Source organism: Furipterus horrens, unplaced genomic scaffold (assembly GCF_987537825.1).
Source record: "Furipterus horrens unplaced genomic scaffold, mFurHor1.1.pri manual_scaffold_9, whole genome shotgun sequence".
NCBI lineage: Eukaryota > Metazoa > Chordata > Mammalia > Chiroptera > Furipteridae > Furipterus > Furipterus horrens.
The window spans coordinates 38,137,052-38,150,065 of record NW_028327179.1 but is presented as its reverse complement, the minus strand read 5'-3'; the positions used below and the strand labels follow the sequence as shown (position 1 = coordinate 38,150,065).

Genomic DNA, 13,014 nt, shown 5'->3' with positions numbered 1-13,014 from the left:
TTACCAGAGGGAAAGGAGGTTGGGGGGGGTGCGATGGTTAGTAAAGGGTGAAGGGGGTCAAATATGTGGTGAAGAAGGAGAATTGACTTTGGGTGGAAAACACACAATGCAATATACAGATGCTGTATTACAGAATTCTACACCTGAAACCTATATAATTGTATAAACCAATGTCACTCCAATACATTTAATAGAAAATTATTTTTAAGTGTAGCCTATTAAAATAAATTATTCTTTAATGGTGAAAAAGAGAAATAAGAGGCGCAATTTCTCCCAATGCTTTTACTGTTTAAGTTAGAAAAAGCTTTCTGAAGGCTGCTGGAATGAGATGGGGGGACTATGCTATCAAAAGGAATAAAGATCAAGAAAACCAGAATTATTTTTAAAACAAAGGAGATAGGAGGTAGACCTGCCCTAGGTGCAACTGGATGTGTTCTAAAATAGAGAAATAAAATGAAAAAACAACAGGAAGTTGACATTGAATATCTGTCAGGAAGAATAAGGTTGCTTCTGTGTTTTCCCTCATTTGAGTAGAGAAGTCCAAGACCTCAGACAAGTTTTAAGGCTATAGAGACATGATTATAGGGGAAAAAAAATCACAGCATGGACACCAACATAATACTTTTCCCAACCCTTGCTATGACAACAAATCTCTGGGAATGCAGACTGCAAATCTCAGTACTCTTAACTCACTGGCCAGTGAAAGCTTGCCTGAAGTCTCATGTTCACCAGACTTCATGTTTTTGGAGTAACCATTGATAATCCAAATATTTATTAAGCACCCACTATGTTATATAGGAACAGGACTAGACTTCAGGAATACAAATGTCTGCCCTCAAGGAGCACAAAGTACATTACAGGAAAGAGCTTTAGGATATCATGCTATGACAAGATTTGATTCACATGTTCCCAGGGGAGGGGAAGTAAGAGACCTGTTGATTATCCTCAAGGTAGTATTTAAAGTAAACCATTGAAAACCCTTTATAAAATCATAGGACTTTAGTTGCCATATCTTCTGTGTTTACAGGGGATTTTGCTCCTATCACTGATATGGTGGGATGTAGATATATGTGTGTGTGTGTGTGTGTGTGTGTGTGTGTGTGTGTCGGTAGGTAGGTAGGTAACACCACTGTCAATGGATGGTTATGAAAATGTATGAAACATCACTTGTAGAAAGAAAAACACTAGGCAAATAAGTGAAACTCTCTAGGTCTCAGTTTACTCATGAATTAAATAAAGATGCCATATAAAACATAACTTTAAGTTTTAAATTCAAGAATCTACTTGAAATTCACCTTCTCCCTATGGCTCCCCTTCACGTTGTCACTACACACCTCACTGTACTCCCTTCTGCCCTATATTCCAAGAGATCCTACTCAGTGCTCTCACTGTACTGGAGGATCGTGTGTGTATATGATGCGCATGTGTTTTCCACCAATAAACTAGATCATCTCTGAGATAAGAAGCTGTATCTAATTTGACATATCACCAAGACCTAGTGGAGTGTCTCACACAATATCCCACAAATGACTGTGACATAAACAAAGAAAAGGGAAAAAAATTAATATTAATTGCTAAGAAAAAATCAAGAAAATGAGATTTATCAATAAAATCCCACAAGTCCCAAACATTGGTAGGAAAACAGCAACTAAGGCAAGGTCTTTAGAACATGAGTAAGGTAAATAAGACAAAGCAAAACCTACATGACACAGCAGTTAAAAACAATTAGAAATATTTTTGCTCAATGAAGCCATGCATAGCATGGAACACACATGCAAGATATTCACAGCATATTTATTCATAGCTAAACAGTGGAAATAGCATAAGTATCCATCAACAGGAGAACAGATAAACAAATTTTGGCATAACCATAAAATAGAATTCTACTCCAGAATAGATAGGAATCTACTATGATTAACACAAGGTGAATGAATCTCAGAAACATTATTCTGAATGAAGGAAAACTTACACAAAATACAACATAGTGTAATTATAATTTTATGCAGTATAAAACAGGTAAAACTAATCTATAGTTTTAAAAGAACATTAGAGTAGCTTCATTAGGGGGATGAGGATGGGGACTGATTGCACGCAAAGGTAATGAACATTAGAAACTAATGTTCTATGTCTTAATAGGATTTGGTATCACACAGGTGTATACATTTCTCAAAATTCATCAAATTATGTATGCATAATGCATTCATTTCATTCTATGTAAATATTTTACCTTAAAAATAAAGGTATTTAAATTTGTCATCATTCTATGTATCCTGAAGTGCTTAAGGGTAAAATGTATTAAAGTCTGCAACTTATTGTGAAATGCGTAAAAGAAGGTGTATTAAAAAGTAGACAGAGGAATGACAATATTAGAAATACACAATAAAGCAAACAAAGTAAAATTTAGGTGGTAGGTACATGGCTAGACCACTGTATAATTTTCCATCTTTTCCACAATATCTAAATTTAAATATTTAAATTTTTATTTAAATTATTTTAAATTATTATATTGACTGAAATTGCTATTCAAAATAAAATAGTGTACAACATACTGAACCTTCTGAAAGAGAAAACTTTATCCTACATCTTGTTTCTTGTGATTGTTTCTAAGAACCTTTTCAAGTTTTCAATTCTCTAGCTAAAAAATAACAAGAGAAGGAACTGCCAGATGAGGAAATACTTAAAAGTTTACAAGACAGTTAATCCATACTCTCCCCTGAACAGTTCCCACTTATTATTTCAGATTGCATTTAGAAGTCACTTTTCTTAAAAATCTTCCCTGGCACCTAAATGCTTCTTTCATTATAAGACAACACCCTTGCAAACAGGAAATCATGAGATCAAACTAGATGAGAGGTATAAGTAAACGGATGATGGGAGGTAATTCTTAATTGGTCTCCTGTTTCTGCATGTGTTGTGAGAAAGACACTGATTGTCCTTTTCCCTAAATAATCATCTCAAAGATATCTATATAACAAAAAGCTTTGGATGGTACAGATAATGTCTTTCACCAGAACAAAGGAAAAACTTGCTTACAGTCCTGAAAGCTAGAGATAGTGTCTCCCCCTGTGAAGCAAATGGCAGACATGCTTACTGCCTCTTATAAAGATTCAGGTTCCCCAAGCTAAGGGCCCCTCTTCTAGCCTGTAACCCATTGTGTGTACAAGAATCAAAGCAAATAAAATCATTTCACTACTGCTTTGTTCTGAGTAATAACTCTATTTTGTCTCTGAGGACCCAGGAGACTCATACCTCCAAAAGTGTCCATGAAACCATGGCAAATTAATCTGTTTGCTAGTAAGTAGAATGAAATTTCATAACTCTCATAGTTCTTCACTATTTTGCTGAGGAGGATGGGAAAATGAGAGAAATGTTTTTTCTGAAAGAGGAAAGATGACAGCCTCACACACTGGTTATCAGGATTTAAGGGAAGTCCGTGAGAATTGGTAGCAAACATGCTGACCAAAATGTATGGTCAACAAGGCAATAAAATGGTCCTCTACTTTATTGCCTGGAAATGAAGAGGAACTGGAAGGTGGTTGTAGACTGTGTACTGAAAAGTGGGTTTAAAGGGTTCACAGTTCAGCTGCCTTAAATTGTGACCTGGATCTTGTTGATTCTCCTCCATGCTGGAGGACTTCCTCACCAATTAGGCAGTCGGCTTTAGGTGTGCCCCATGGTAACCACTAATACTAAAATCCTGACAGGAAGAGAAGGTTTCACCACCTCTTTGACAACAGTTAGAGAGACATGTATAAGCCTTAAAACAAAAATTAAATCCATTCATGGGTAGAAGCTAGATGAATTGTTAGAATTTGAGCTGCTTCACTTTGGAAATGATCGTGGCAGGACTCGGTAATGGTTAAGCAAGGATGGCAACAGCGAGGCTACCTTAAAGCTCAACACCTCTCGCAACCTATCGTGCCAGCTTAGATCCATTCAAACATGACAGTGAAAGGCCCTAGAAAAACTGAAAAATAAAGTAAAAGGCCTCACAGATTTTCGGACTGGGTTCTGACTGCAATAACAGAGATTTGGCTTTCTCTGGGAAATTTCACTGAGACTAATTCCCACAGGAAAACTCAGTATGGCAATGACTAATATTTGACCTCTTACTGCCTGACTGGGTTTACAAGGTGGAAGTTCACTGCAGAATGAGAAACGGAACGAGGTAATCTTGATAGATTAGCATGATCAGCCCCACCTTGGAATTTTTCCCTACTCTTTATTTTAAAACTGGGCATTAACTAAGATGCTATGACATTATGGCATTAGAACAAGAAATAAGGTGGATTCCTTAAAAAAAAGAAAAAAAAAAAAAGACTACAATATGTGAGTCAAGCCCAAATCAACAAAAAGACATGCAAATCAAACAAATGGGGTTTAAGCAAGGTTTTCAGTGGGGAAGGGAAGATAATGTGACCTAGTGCAAGGGGTTCCACATGCCCATTAAAGATGCTGCTGTCGCTGCTTCTATGTCTGAATATGTAGTAGGAATTGATAATATATGTTTGCACTTCGTCATCTCATAAATGCCCGAGGAGACCCCCCTGATCAAGAGAAGCCACGTGTACACAGGGCTAGTAGGGTACCCCTGGGGCCCTAACTCCTCTGCAATTTGCAACAAGTATGTGAGTCAGGATCATACAGTCAGACATTCCATGAGGCGGACAAATACCACTTCTGATGCCCAAAGTTGTCACTATATAAATGATGTCTTGGTGTCAAGTCAGAAGCCTGTCTCAATAGTCTTGCCTGTGGGATCAGACTTCTGCCAGCAAAGATGGCTGGTCAACCCCCACAAAAATCTAGGGACCAGCTACTTAAGTTTCTTGAGACTATGCTGGCAGACCCACAATACTAAATCTCCCCAAAGACAAAGAAGAGACACAATTATTTAAGATGAATTAGGAACCCTGAAGCAACAAGGCTGCAGGCACTGTTAACCTGTACTATCTAACTATGTTGGTACTACTTGGTGTTCCCAAAAATTGTAAATACTTTCTTTCCAGATGCACCATGTCTTGCTTCCCTCCTAAAAACTTGGTGGCTCTAACTTGCACCCTAGGAATGGTAATAATTCAACTATTTATGGAAACATCTCCAATAGATCATGTAGCTCTTAGACAACTGCAAGGATCTTTCCAAAATTAGACTTACTCTTGTTTACTCATTATTTATGCCCACCCTATGGGCAATTAATTCAATTCGAAAAGGTGATACAAAATTTGTCTCTGACTTTAGCTTAAGTAATGAATGACACCACTTCAGCTTTTGAAGAAATTCAGATTAATATCAACTCACTATTACATACTTTATGGACAAAATAATTGTCCTATATTTCCTCATTGAGGACCAAGACAAGGTCTGTGCAACTGCTAAAATCTCACCTGGATTGTCTTGTTAAATTGTCATCATCCTAGATAAAAGGGATAATGACCACTTGTTTGACTACACTGCTCACCCAGTTCCCCTACTATGGTCCAAGTTGACGAAAGTGAGAAATATATTGGGTCTCTGTAAATTTCTGAAAATTTCCTTGACCCTCTTCTTCCTGAATCTTATGGAGTATAGATCTCAGTGAGAGAGGAAAGGTCCCGGTCTGAGTGGAAAGGTTAATACTGAGACTTAAAGAAAAAGCCACCTAGCTTTCTAAGGTGGATCCTGATAATTTATGGTATTTGTTCAGATAGTTGGGTCTGGGTCCCTGTGGTTATGATTGAGGTTAATTCAAGTTGGTCTCATCTTGTTGGTTGGTGTACTGTTGGTAGTAGCTTTACTTAAGTGCTGTATAAAGCAAATTGACAAGTATTGATTCTAGCCTCAGTCAGTTAGATTAATCACAGTACTCAGTGGAGTACTATACAAATGGAAAAATTCACCAGAAGCCAAGATGGTGTAGAAGCAAAATTTGAATATTGTTGGAAGATAGTTCTCCATGGTTCTCTTGCATTTCTATACATCTTATGAGTGAAACACTAATTTCCCTTTGATTAAACTATCTTTTCAAGGATCTTTGTATAGAAAGTAGTCTTGGAAGATAAGGTATTGTCTCCTTCCAAAGCAAAGGGCAGGCATGCTTATAGTCTTGGAAATAGTGTCTCCATCTGAAGCAATGAACAGGCACACTGTCTATCCAGTACAATAATGTTAATATTGTATCTCCCTTTGAAACAAAGGATAGGGATGTTTACTGTCCATTCAAAAAGATCCAAGTTCCCAAAGCTTAGGGTTCCTTTCCTGTACTGCATGCCACTGTATGTGCAAGAGTCGTATGTTCTTGTTCACATAGCCGTGTGGCAAGCGGTATAAATGCTGATATTCTAGTTGGTGCTTTTGCTATAAGTGCTAAACTGTCCTTTGTCCCTGACCAGGAAGCTCACATCTTCTAAAGTGTCCATGAAACTGGCAGACTCACTTGTTAACTTGAAAGTAGGGTAAAATGTCAGTTCTTGACAAGCACTACACGTTTATTATTCCATAGCAATATTATCCTTCCTAAACTACCATATTAAGAAAAATTAAATAACCACTAGTAGAAGGGGAACATGACCTATTCATTTTATTTTTAAGTGACCCTCAATAATATATTTATGTGCTTAAATTAAGAGAGTAAAAGGAGCTGCTTACTAAAATACTTTCAATAAATGTCATCTTTTGCCACTTAAGTCTTCATGTTATCTGTTTGAATACAGTAATGATTTCAAAGCCAACAAATGTGATGGCATCTGATAAGGTACATTTAATGTCTTAACAGTTTACATAACTCTTATTTTCCCTGCATGAGGCAATCTTGTTACAAAATTTTTTAAAAGTAGGAATAAACATGAGATCTTTTATTAAAATGTTTCTTTTTAAATATCATAATACATTATCTTTGGGAAAATTCAAATATGACAAAAATGTATCACGTTAGCCCTGACTGGTGTGGCTTAGTTGGCTGGGCATCATCCTGCAAAGTGAAAGGTCACAATTTCAATTCCCAGTCAGGACAAATGCACTTCAAAGACTGAAGATACCCATTAACTCAAAACTGCCAAAGAGTAGCAACTGTTAGTTGTTTGTTATACAAATACTAATATAAATGGATATTTAATAGAAGTGTGATAGTCTATGTGTTGTTTTCACTTTATCTCAGACCTATTGACAAAGATATGCCTATCTTTAACAGCTGCAGAGTTACAGCTTTAATGTACAGAAATTTTTTTACCTAACTCCATACTGATGGTTTTTAAGGGCTTTTTAGCTTGGTTAACCAGCAAAAACAATGCCACAGTGAATAGTCTTGTATTTACATCCTTATGAACTTCTAAGAGTATTTTTGTTGGACAAATGTTGACAGTAGTATCGACATGCTGAATGACAGGGTTTACATAATACCACTACTAGGTTAATATGGCCCCTAATTTATAAAGGAATAGTAATACCAGGTTAAAATTCTTCTCTCACCTTTGTTGCCAAGGATTTGAGTTTTCCCAGTAGTGACTGTTTATTGGAATATACAACTTCCTCTTCATTATCTTCTCCTTCCATAATAGCACAACTGTCTGCAGCTGGGAGTTCACACTCTTTTGAGTTAGTCGTCATTACTAATTTGGAATATTTGTACTCCAGTCTAAGTAGTAGTAAATAAATAAAATGGAGGTTTGATATAAAATAATACTTATTTTAGGTGGTCATATACCAGCTCATTGAATTATCTTGTAGCATAGTTGCTCTACCAACAAATTTTCCTCACCTACAGCTATCACACTATATGTTCTCATTTATCTACTATCTACACACAAATCTTTTCCAGGATTTCAGTGACTCAGTTAACTCTACCACTATTTACTTGACCAAATTGTCCAATTATGAATACTTGAGAAACAAAGAGAAACCTTGAAGTCTAAATGCACTTTCTTAATTTATAAATATTTGGAGGCCTAAATGCACTTTCTTAATTTATAAATATTTGGAAGCTAACTTACTACACAGTGTTCCAAAGTTTAGGTCATAAGGCTAAGAACACCTGATAGGCAACTGATCTGGTCTTTACCATTTCTCTCAATCACTCATTCCTTTCTAATAAAAACCCTAGATATTCCAATTGTCCTGAGATATCATCATGTAGAACTCTCACAGACCCACTGACACGTAAATCATTTTAAAAGCATCGAATCATGTAACACATGCATATAAAATCAGGAGTTAGACTTAATATTCAACTCCAGGTTCTTGGAGTCCTTGAGTAAATAAAGGTGATATTCGCGTATACAACTGGTCTGTTTCTTTGCAAATATCTGCCCACATGAAACTAAAAAAGAAAAGTTGGGGCAAGAATACATCATGTCATGAAAAGAAAAATAGACACAGAGATAATCTGCCTTCCAACCTCAGACCTAAGTAACCTGGACCCTCCATTTTTGTTTTGTATTAAATGCGTCTAACTAAGTAATCTCTTATGGTCTATGATCTCTACATTATCAGAATAACAATTACTTCCATTTGCTTTCTTAAAGGCCTTTCCTATGACTCCTTCGCTAGGAGAAACTGCTTGTGTCTCCAATAGAAACTATTGGATATAATGGTTAAGTCTTAAATTTTCACAATATGGTCACACCAATGAGGTTACTTACTTCTGATTCTTTTTCCAGAAATAGCAAGTTAGAGCCACCAGCAAAACGGCTGTGAAAGCTCCAACACCTGCTCCCACTTTCAGCCAAAAGTCAACTGTTTCACAGGTTGACAACTTTTTCTCAGGCAAAGAAATTCCTTTAATGCACCACTTTGGTTCATTCCATACATATAAGGTTTCCTTTAAAGAAAACACACACACACAGAGATGACATGAGACATACGATTCAGAAGGAGATGAGTTTTGCTAACCCTTTATTCATAGTAGGCATAGAGGATTACTCAGCATTCATCTAGTAGGAGCTCCAGAGATGTAGAAGATATATAGAAGATATAGGAGAGATGCAGAAGAGAATAAGGAAATGATGAATTAAAATGCAACAAAACCAAATAAAACCATAGACTGTCGGATCAGAAAGCTTTGCTACATGCTGAAGAGGTTGAATAAAAATGACTCCACCTGGATACATCCTTTGGGCTATTTTCCTCACATTTCTGATGATCTCTGACTTCTGACTCATGTTTTTAAATGAAAGTTTAGTTATTTAATATGGTTATAATTGGACTGTTTCACCTACCCATCTTGTAGGTCCATTTCCCCTCCAGACCTCACCCCTGAGCAGAAAAGCAGTAGATACATTCTGACAGCCAGGCTTGGTGACTGGCATAGGGGGAGGTACCCAGACTGAACCCCTTTTCCTCATGGAAAACTAAGGAGGGCATTATTCTGGGTCATCGCTGCCCACACAGGTTCTTACTCTCAGCTTCCAAAAGTCGATGACTCAATTATTTACGGCAATGTTTTTCAATCTGCAAGTTGCAACTAACTAGTGAATAATAAAATCAATATATCGGGTCTCAGCCAGCACTTTTTAAAAATAAATATGATCAAATAAACAAGATGAGAACTAAAGATCAGAGTACATTGCATGGTTCCTAATATATTTCAACATATGCAGTGACCAGTAGCAATCTGTCTGATGATTATATCCTGTGACATTAAATGTTATGGGGCATTAAAACATTTGCTCGTGGTGTCTCATTAAGTTTTATGATGTATGATGGTCACTTATCAGCACACTAACACAAAGATAACACCAGAATGTTTAATTTGCAGTTAGTCATGAAGCAATTAATGTGCAGAAGAATTATATTTATTTACTTTGAGAAAAAGTTTCAACCAAGTTCTGGATAAGAATTTTCAGCATGTATTTTTAAAAAGGACATTAAGCCCTGGCCAGGTGGCTCAGTTAGTTGGAGTATCATCCCGTACACCAAAAGGCTGTAGGCTTGATTTGTGGTCAGGGCACATACCTAGGTTGCTGGTGCAGTCCCTGGTTGGGGTGCATATGAGAGGAGTCTATTTCACATTGATGTTTCTCTCTCCTCCTCTTCTCCCTCCATCCCTCCCTTCCTCTCTCTCCAAAACCAATAAACTTATTGGGTGAGGATTTTTTTAAAAGGACATTAACATTAAGAATGTTACATTGTCATTAAACTTAGTCTGAATAAATTACTTTTAAAATGGGCCACAGTTTTATGAGAAAGATGAGGTACGAAATGAAGAGGCATATTCAAGTTGAACTGCTACATCTCTAAGTGTAGATATGACACTTAAGAGAAAAATGTTAACCCTAGTCAGTAAATGTTGACTTCATCTGAAGTGCATTCCAATAAGGAAACAGACTGTAAAAGATTTTATGCAGTTTTATTAAATGTCCAACAGTGAAAATGGTAAGCTCTAATGTCTATCTTATTAAAAAAAAGGATTAAAACTTTAAAATTAAAAAGCTACTTATAAACCTAGTATGCTTAACTTTTCAATACACTCCTCCAACTGTCAGACCAAAAAAAAAAAAAAAAGAAATCCAGCTACCGGCAAAATTTCTTAGTCATCTATAACTTAGTCATTTCATACATTTCTTAGTCACTCTATTAATTAGGAAGCCTTATTCCTTTCATTTGGGCACATGTCATTAGCTAATAAGAAAATGGTTGACAATACAGCTGAATATTTTCTCCTTCCAGCATGTAGGGATATTTTGTGAACAGGGTGAAATAAATTTGATGCTAAATTTAAAAGCATTCCTGTTAGTGATCACACAGTTATCTCTACAAATCTTTACTATTATCTGACATTTAGAAGTAATGCTTAATACATCCTTAGAACCCAGTACAGGTTTTTGACATCCAGTTTGATCAGAAAACTTTTATTACATGTTATGCAATTCTTAGCTTATATCAGCTATATGTGGAGGACTTGTAGTGTGCAATTTTAAGTTTATACACATCTGGATCAGATGTATTTACAGGATTGGGGAAGTGATATATAAAATGAAAAATTACAAAGGATGGATCAAGCACTAGGGCAGAAATACAGTAGAGTTATTTAAAAATTAAAAAATACCCATACATATATTTTGCAATCACTGTTTTTTTTTCTACCAAAACACTTTGGCATCCAAAGAAATCCACCCTTGTTCATGGACATAATGGAAAACACAGTGAAAGCTGTCCTTTGTATTATATGAAGCTCATGGAAGCATGAAGTTTTTGAAACATTTTATTCAGAGATTAGAGGTAAACACACCCTCTTACTGCATCACACCCCTTTGTTTGCTATTGCAATGGAATACACTAAGCAAAATCTATGAGCTTACAGATGGCATTCATGTTTTTCTAGTTGCAGCTTAATCTCATTTGGCAAATACTTTCAAAATTGGCACCTAAGTATAACAAAAGAGCATATCATATGTAACTGATTTTGGCATATCTCAAATTAAATTGTAAATAAGAGGGGGGAGTCATATATTTCAACATGTCAGCTACATCAAAGTGTTCCAAAATATACTATTCTTAAGGTCAAAACACATATTTAAAAAGAATCACCTTGCAACTATTTGTTCCTAATATTTTTATAACATGTTGAACAGAACTTTTTCAATGAAGACAGTTTGAATGAGATAAAATTAGAGAAATTGATGCAACCTCACTGACTTAAAACTTCTAATCATTACCTTACAGAATGGAAATATTAAATATTAAAGAATATTTGAATGAAAGGTAGTTTAGCTTTTCAAAACTCTTAAGTTAAACTTGGTAGATAAAAAAAGAAATGCATCTTAGTTTTTCATCTACTCTAATAAGTTGACCATAATTTTAGAGAAAAGGTATAGATGAATTTCAATGGTGAAGCATTAAAAGCATATCACTATTATGAAGATTTAAAAGACAACATTTTTTTTGAGAACTTGGACTTTTTTATCCTTGACCTACCTAAAAATATTAGAAAGAAACTGGCTCAACAGTCCTTAGATGTGTGAACAACATTGTCTTTGAGTGCTCTAAACTGGATGAGCTATCTACAGGTAAGCACATTTAATGAATTAAATAAAACATTTTCTAATTTTTGTTTTAGTGTTTTATATATGGGGACTTTCCCATTTTGTATGAAGTTATTAAAACATTTTATTTTAATGTTATAAGTATACTTCATCATTAAATATAAAAGTATTGGTCCATGAAACGATTTTATTTTTAGGCATGTCTGAGTTTACGCCTGTGTACTAGGTTTGATATACAATGGTATTTTTCACTACAGGTTCACTGTCATTTCAGTTTGAAAAATACCAATTAAGAGAATTGTTCTCTGTGGTATTTTTCCCCCTAGAGGTGAACACTACTTGTTCCAAATGTGCTTGAATGAATGGGATTGGGTGGTGGCATTCTGATTTCTCCCTCCTCTGCCCTCCAACATGGCAATTAAACAAGCTTGGTAAAGACTTTCCTGGACAGGATACTTTCCCTCTGATCTCCTTATGCAGTGAGCACTCCAGTGTGTTCCCCACTCCATGCTGACCTGAAGGTCAGTCTTACCCCGTCTACCTTCTAGCTCTGAGAAATCTCATTGGGATCTCTGATCCACTGATGCCTACTCTCCAATAGGATTCCACACTGGTATTGACTTATTCTCATATGTGCTCTTTACCGTCATTTCAGTGGAATTTGAGAGGGTGAGGTGGTAATTAAGTTGTCTACAGGAAGAAAGGTTTGTGTTTTTCTTACGGGATGACTGAAGGTTGGTGCAGTAAAGCAGGAACTCTCCAACACTACTAGGAAAAGTGCAAACTGATACAATCAAAGCAACTCAGTAACATGTATCCAGAACCTTAAAAACGTCCATCTCCTAGACCTGGCTGGTGTGGCTCAGTGGACTGAGTGCCAGCCTATGAACCAAAGTGTTGCCGGTTCAATTCTCAGTCAGGGCACATGCCTGGGCTGTGGGCCAGGTCCCCATTTGGGGGTGCATGAAAGGGAGTCACACATTGATGTTTCTCCCTCCCTTCTTCTCTCTCTAAAAATAAGTAAATAAAGTCTTTTTAAAAAATGCCCATCCCCTAG

General features: G+C 36.2%; 1 protein-coding gene across 1 annotated transcript in view; it reads right to left on the bottom strand.

Annotated features, from left to right (window-relative positions):
* The window catches only part of ELAPOR2 (endosome-lysosome associated apoptosis and autophagy regulator family member 2), a 190,891-nt gene that overhangs the window by 1,573 nt on the left and 176,304 nt on the right, over positions 1-13,014 (bottom strand). Inside the window, exons 20-21 of the mRNA XM_090287277.1 lie at positions 8,616-8,794; positions 7,447-7,612 (exon numbers count right to left, since the gene is read on the bottom strand). Coding sequence (XP_090143403.1) covers positions 7,447-7,612; positions 8,616-8,794 — 345 coding nt within the window. The remainder of the gene's footprint in view (positions 1-7,446; positions 7,613-8,615; positions 8,795-13,014) is intronic.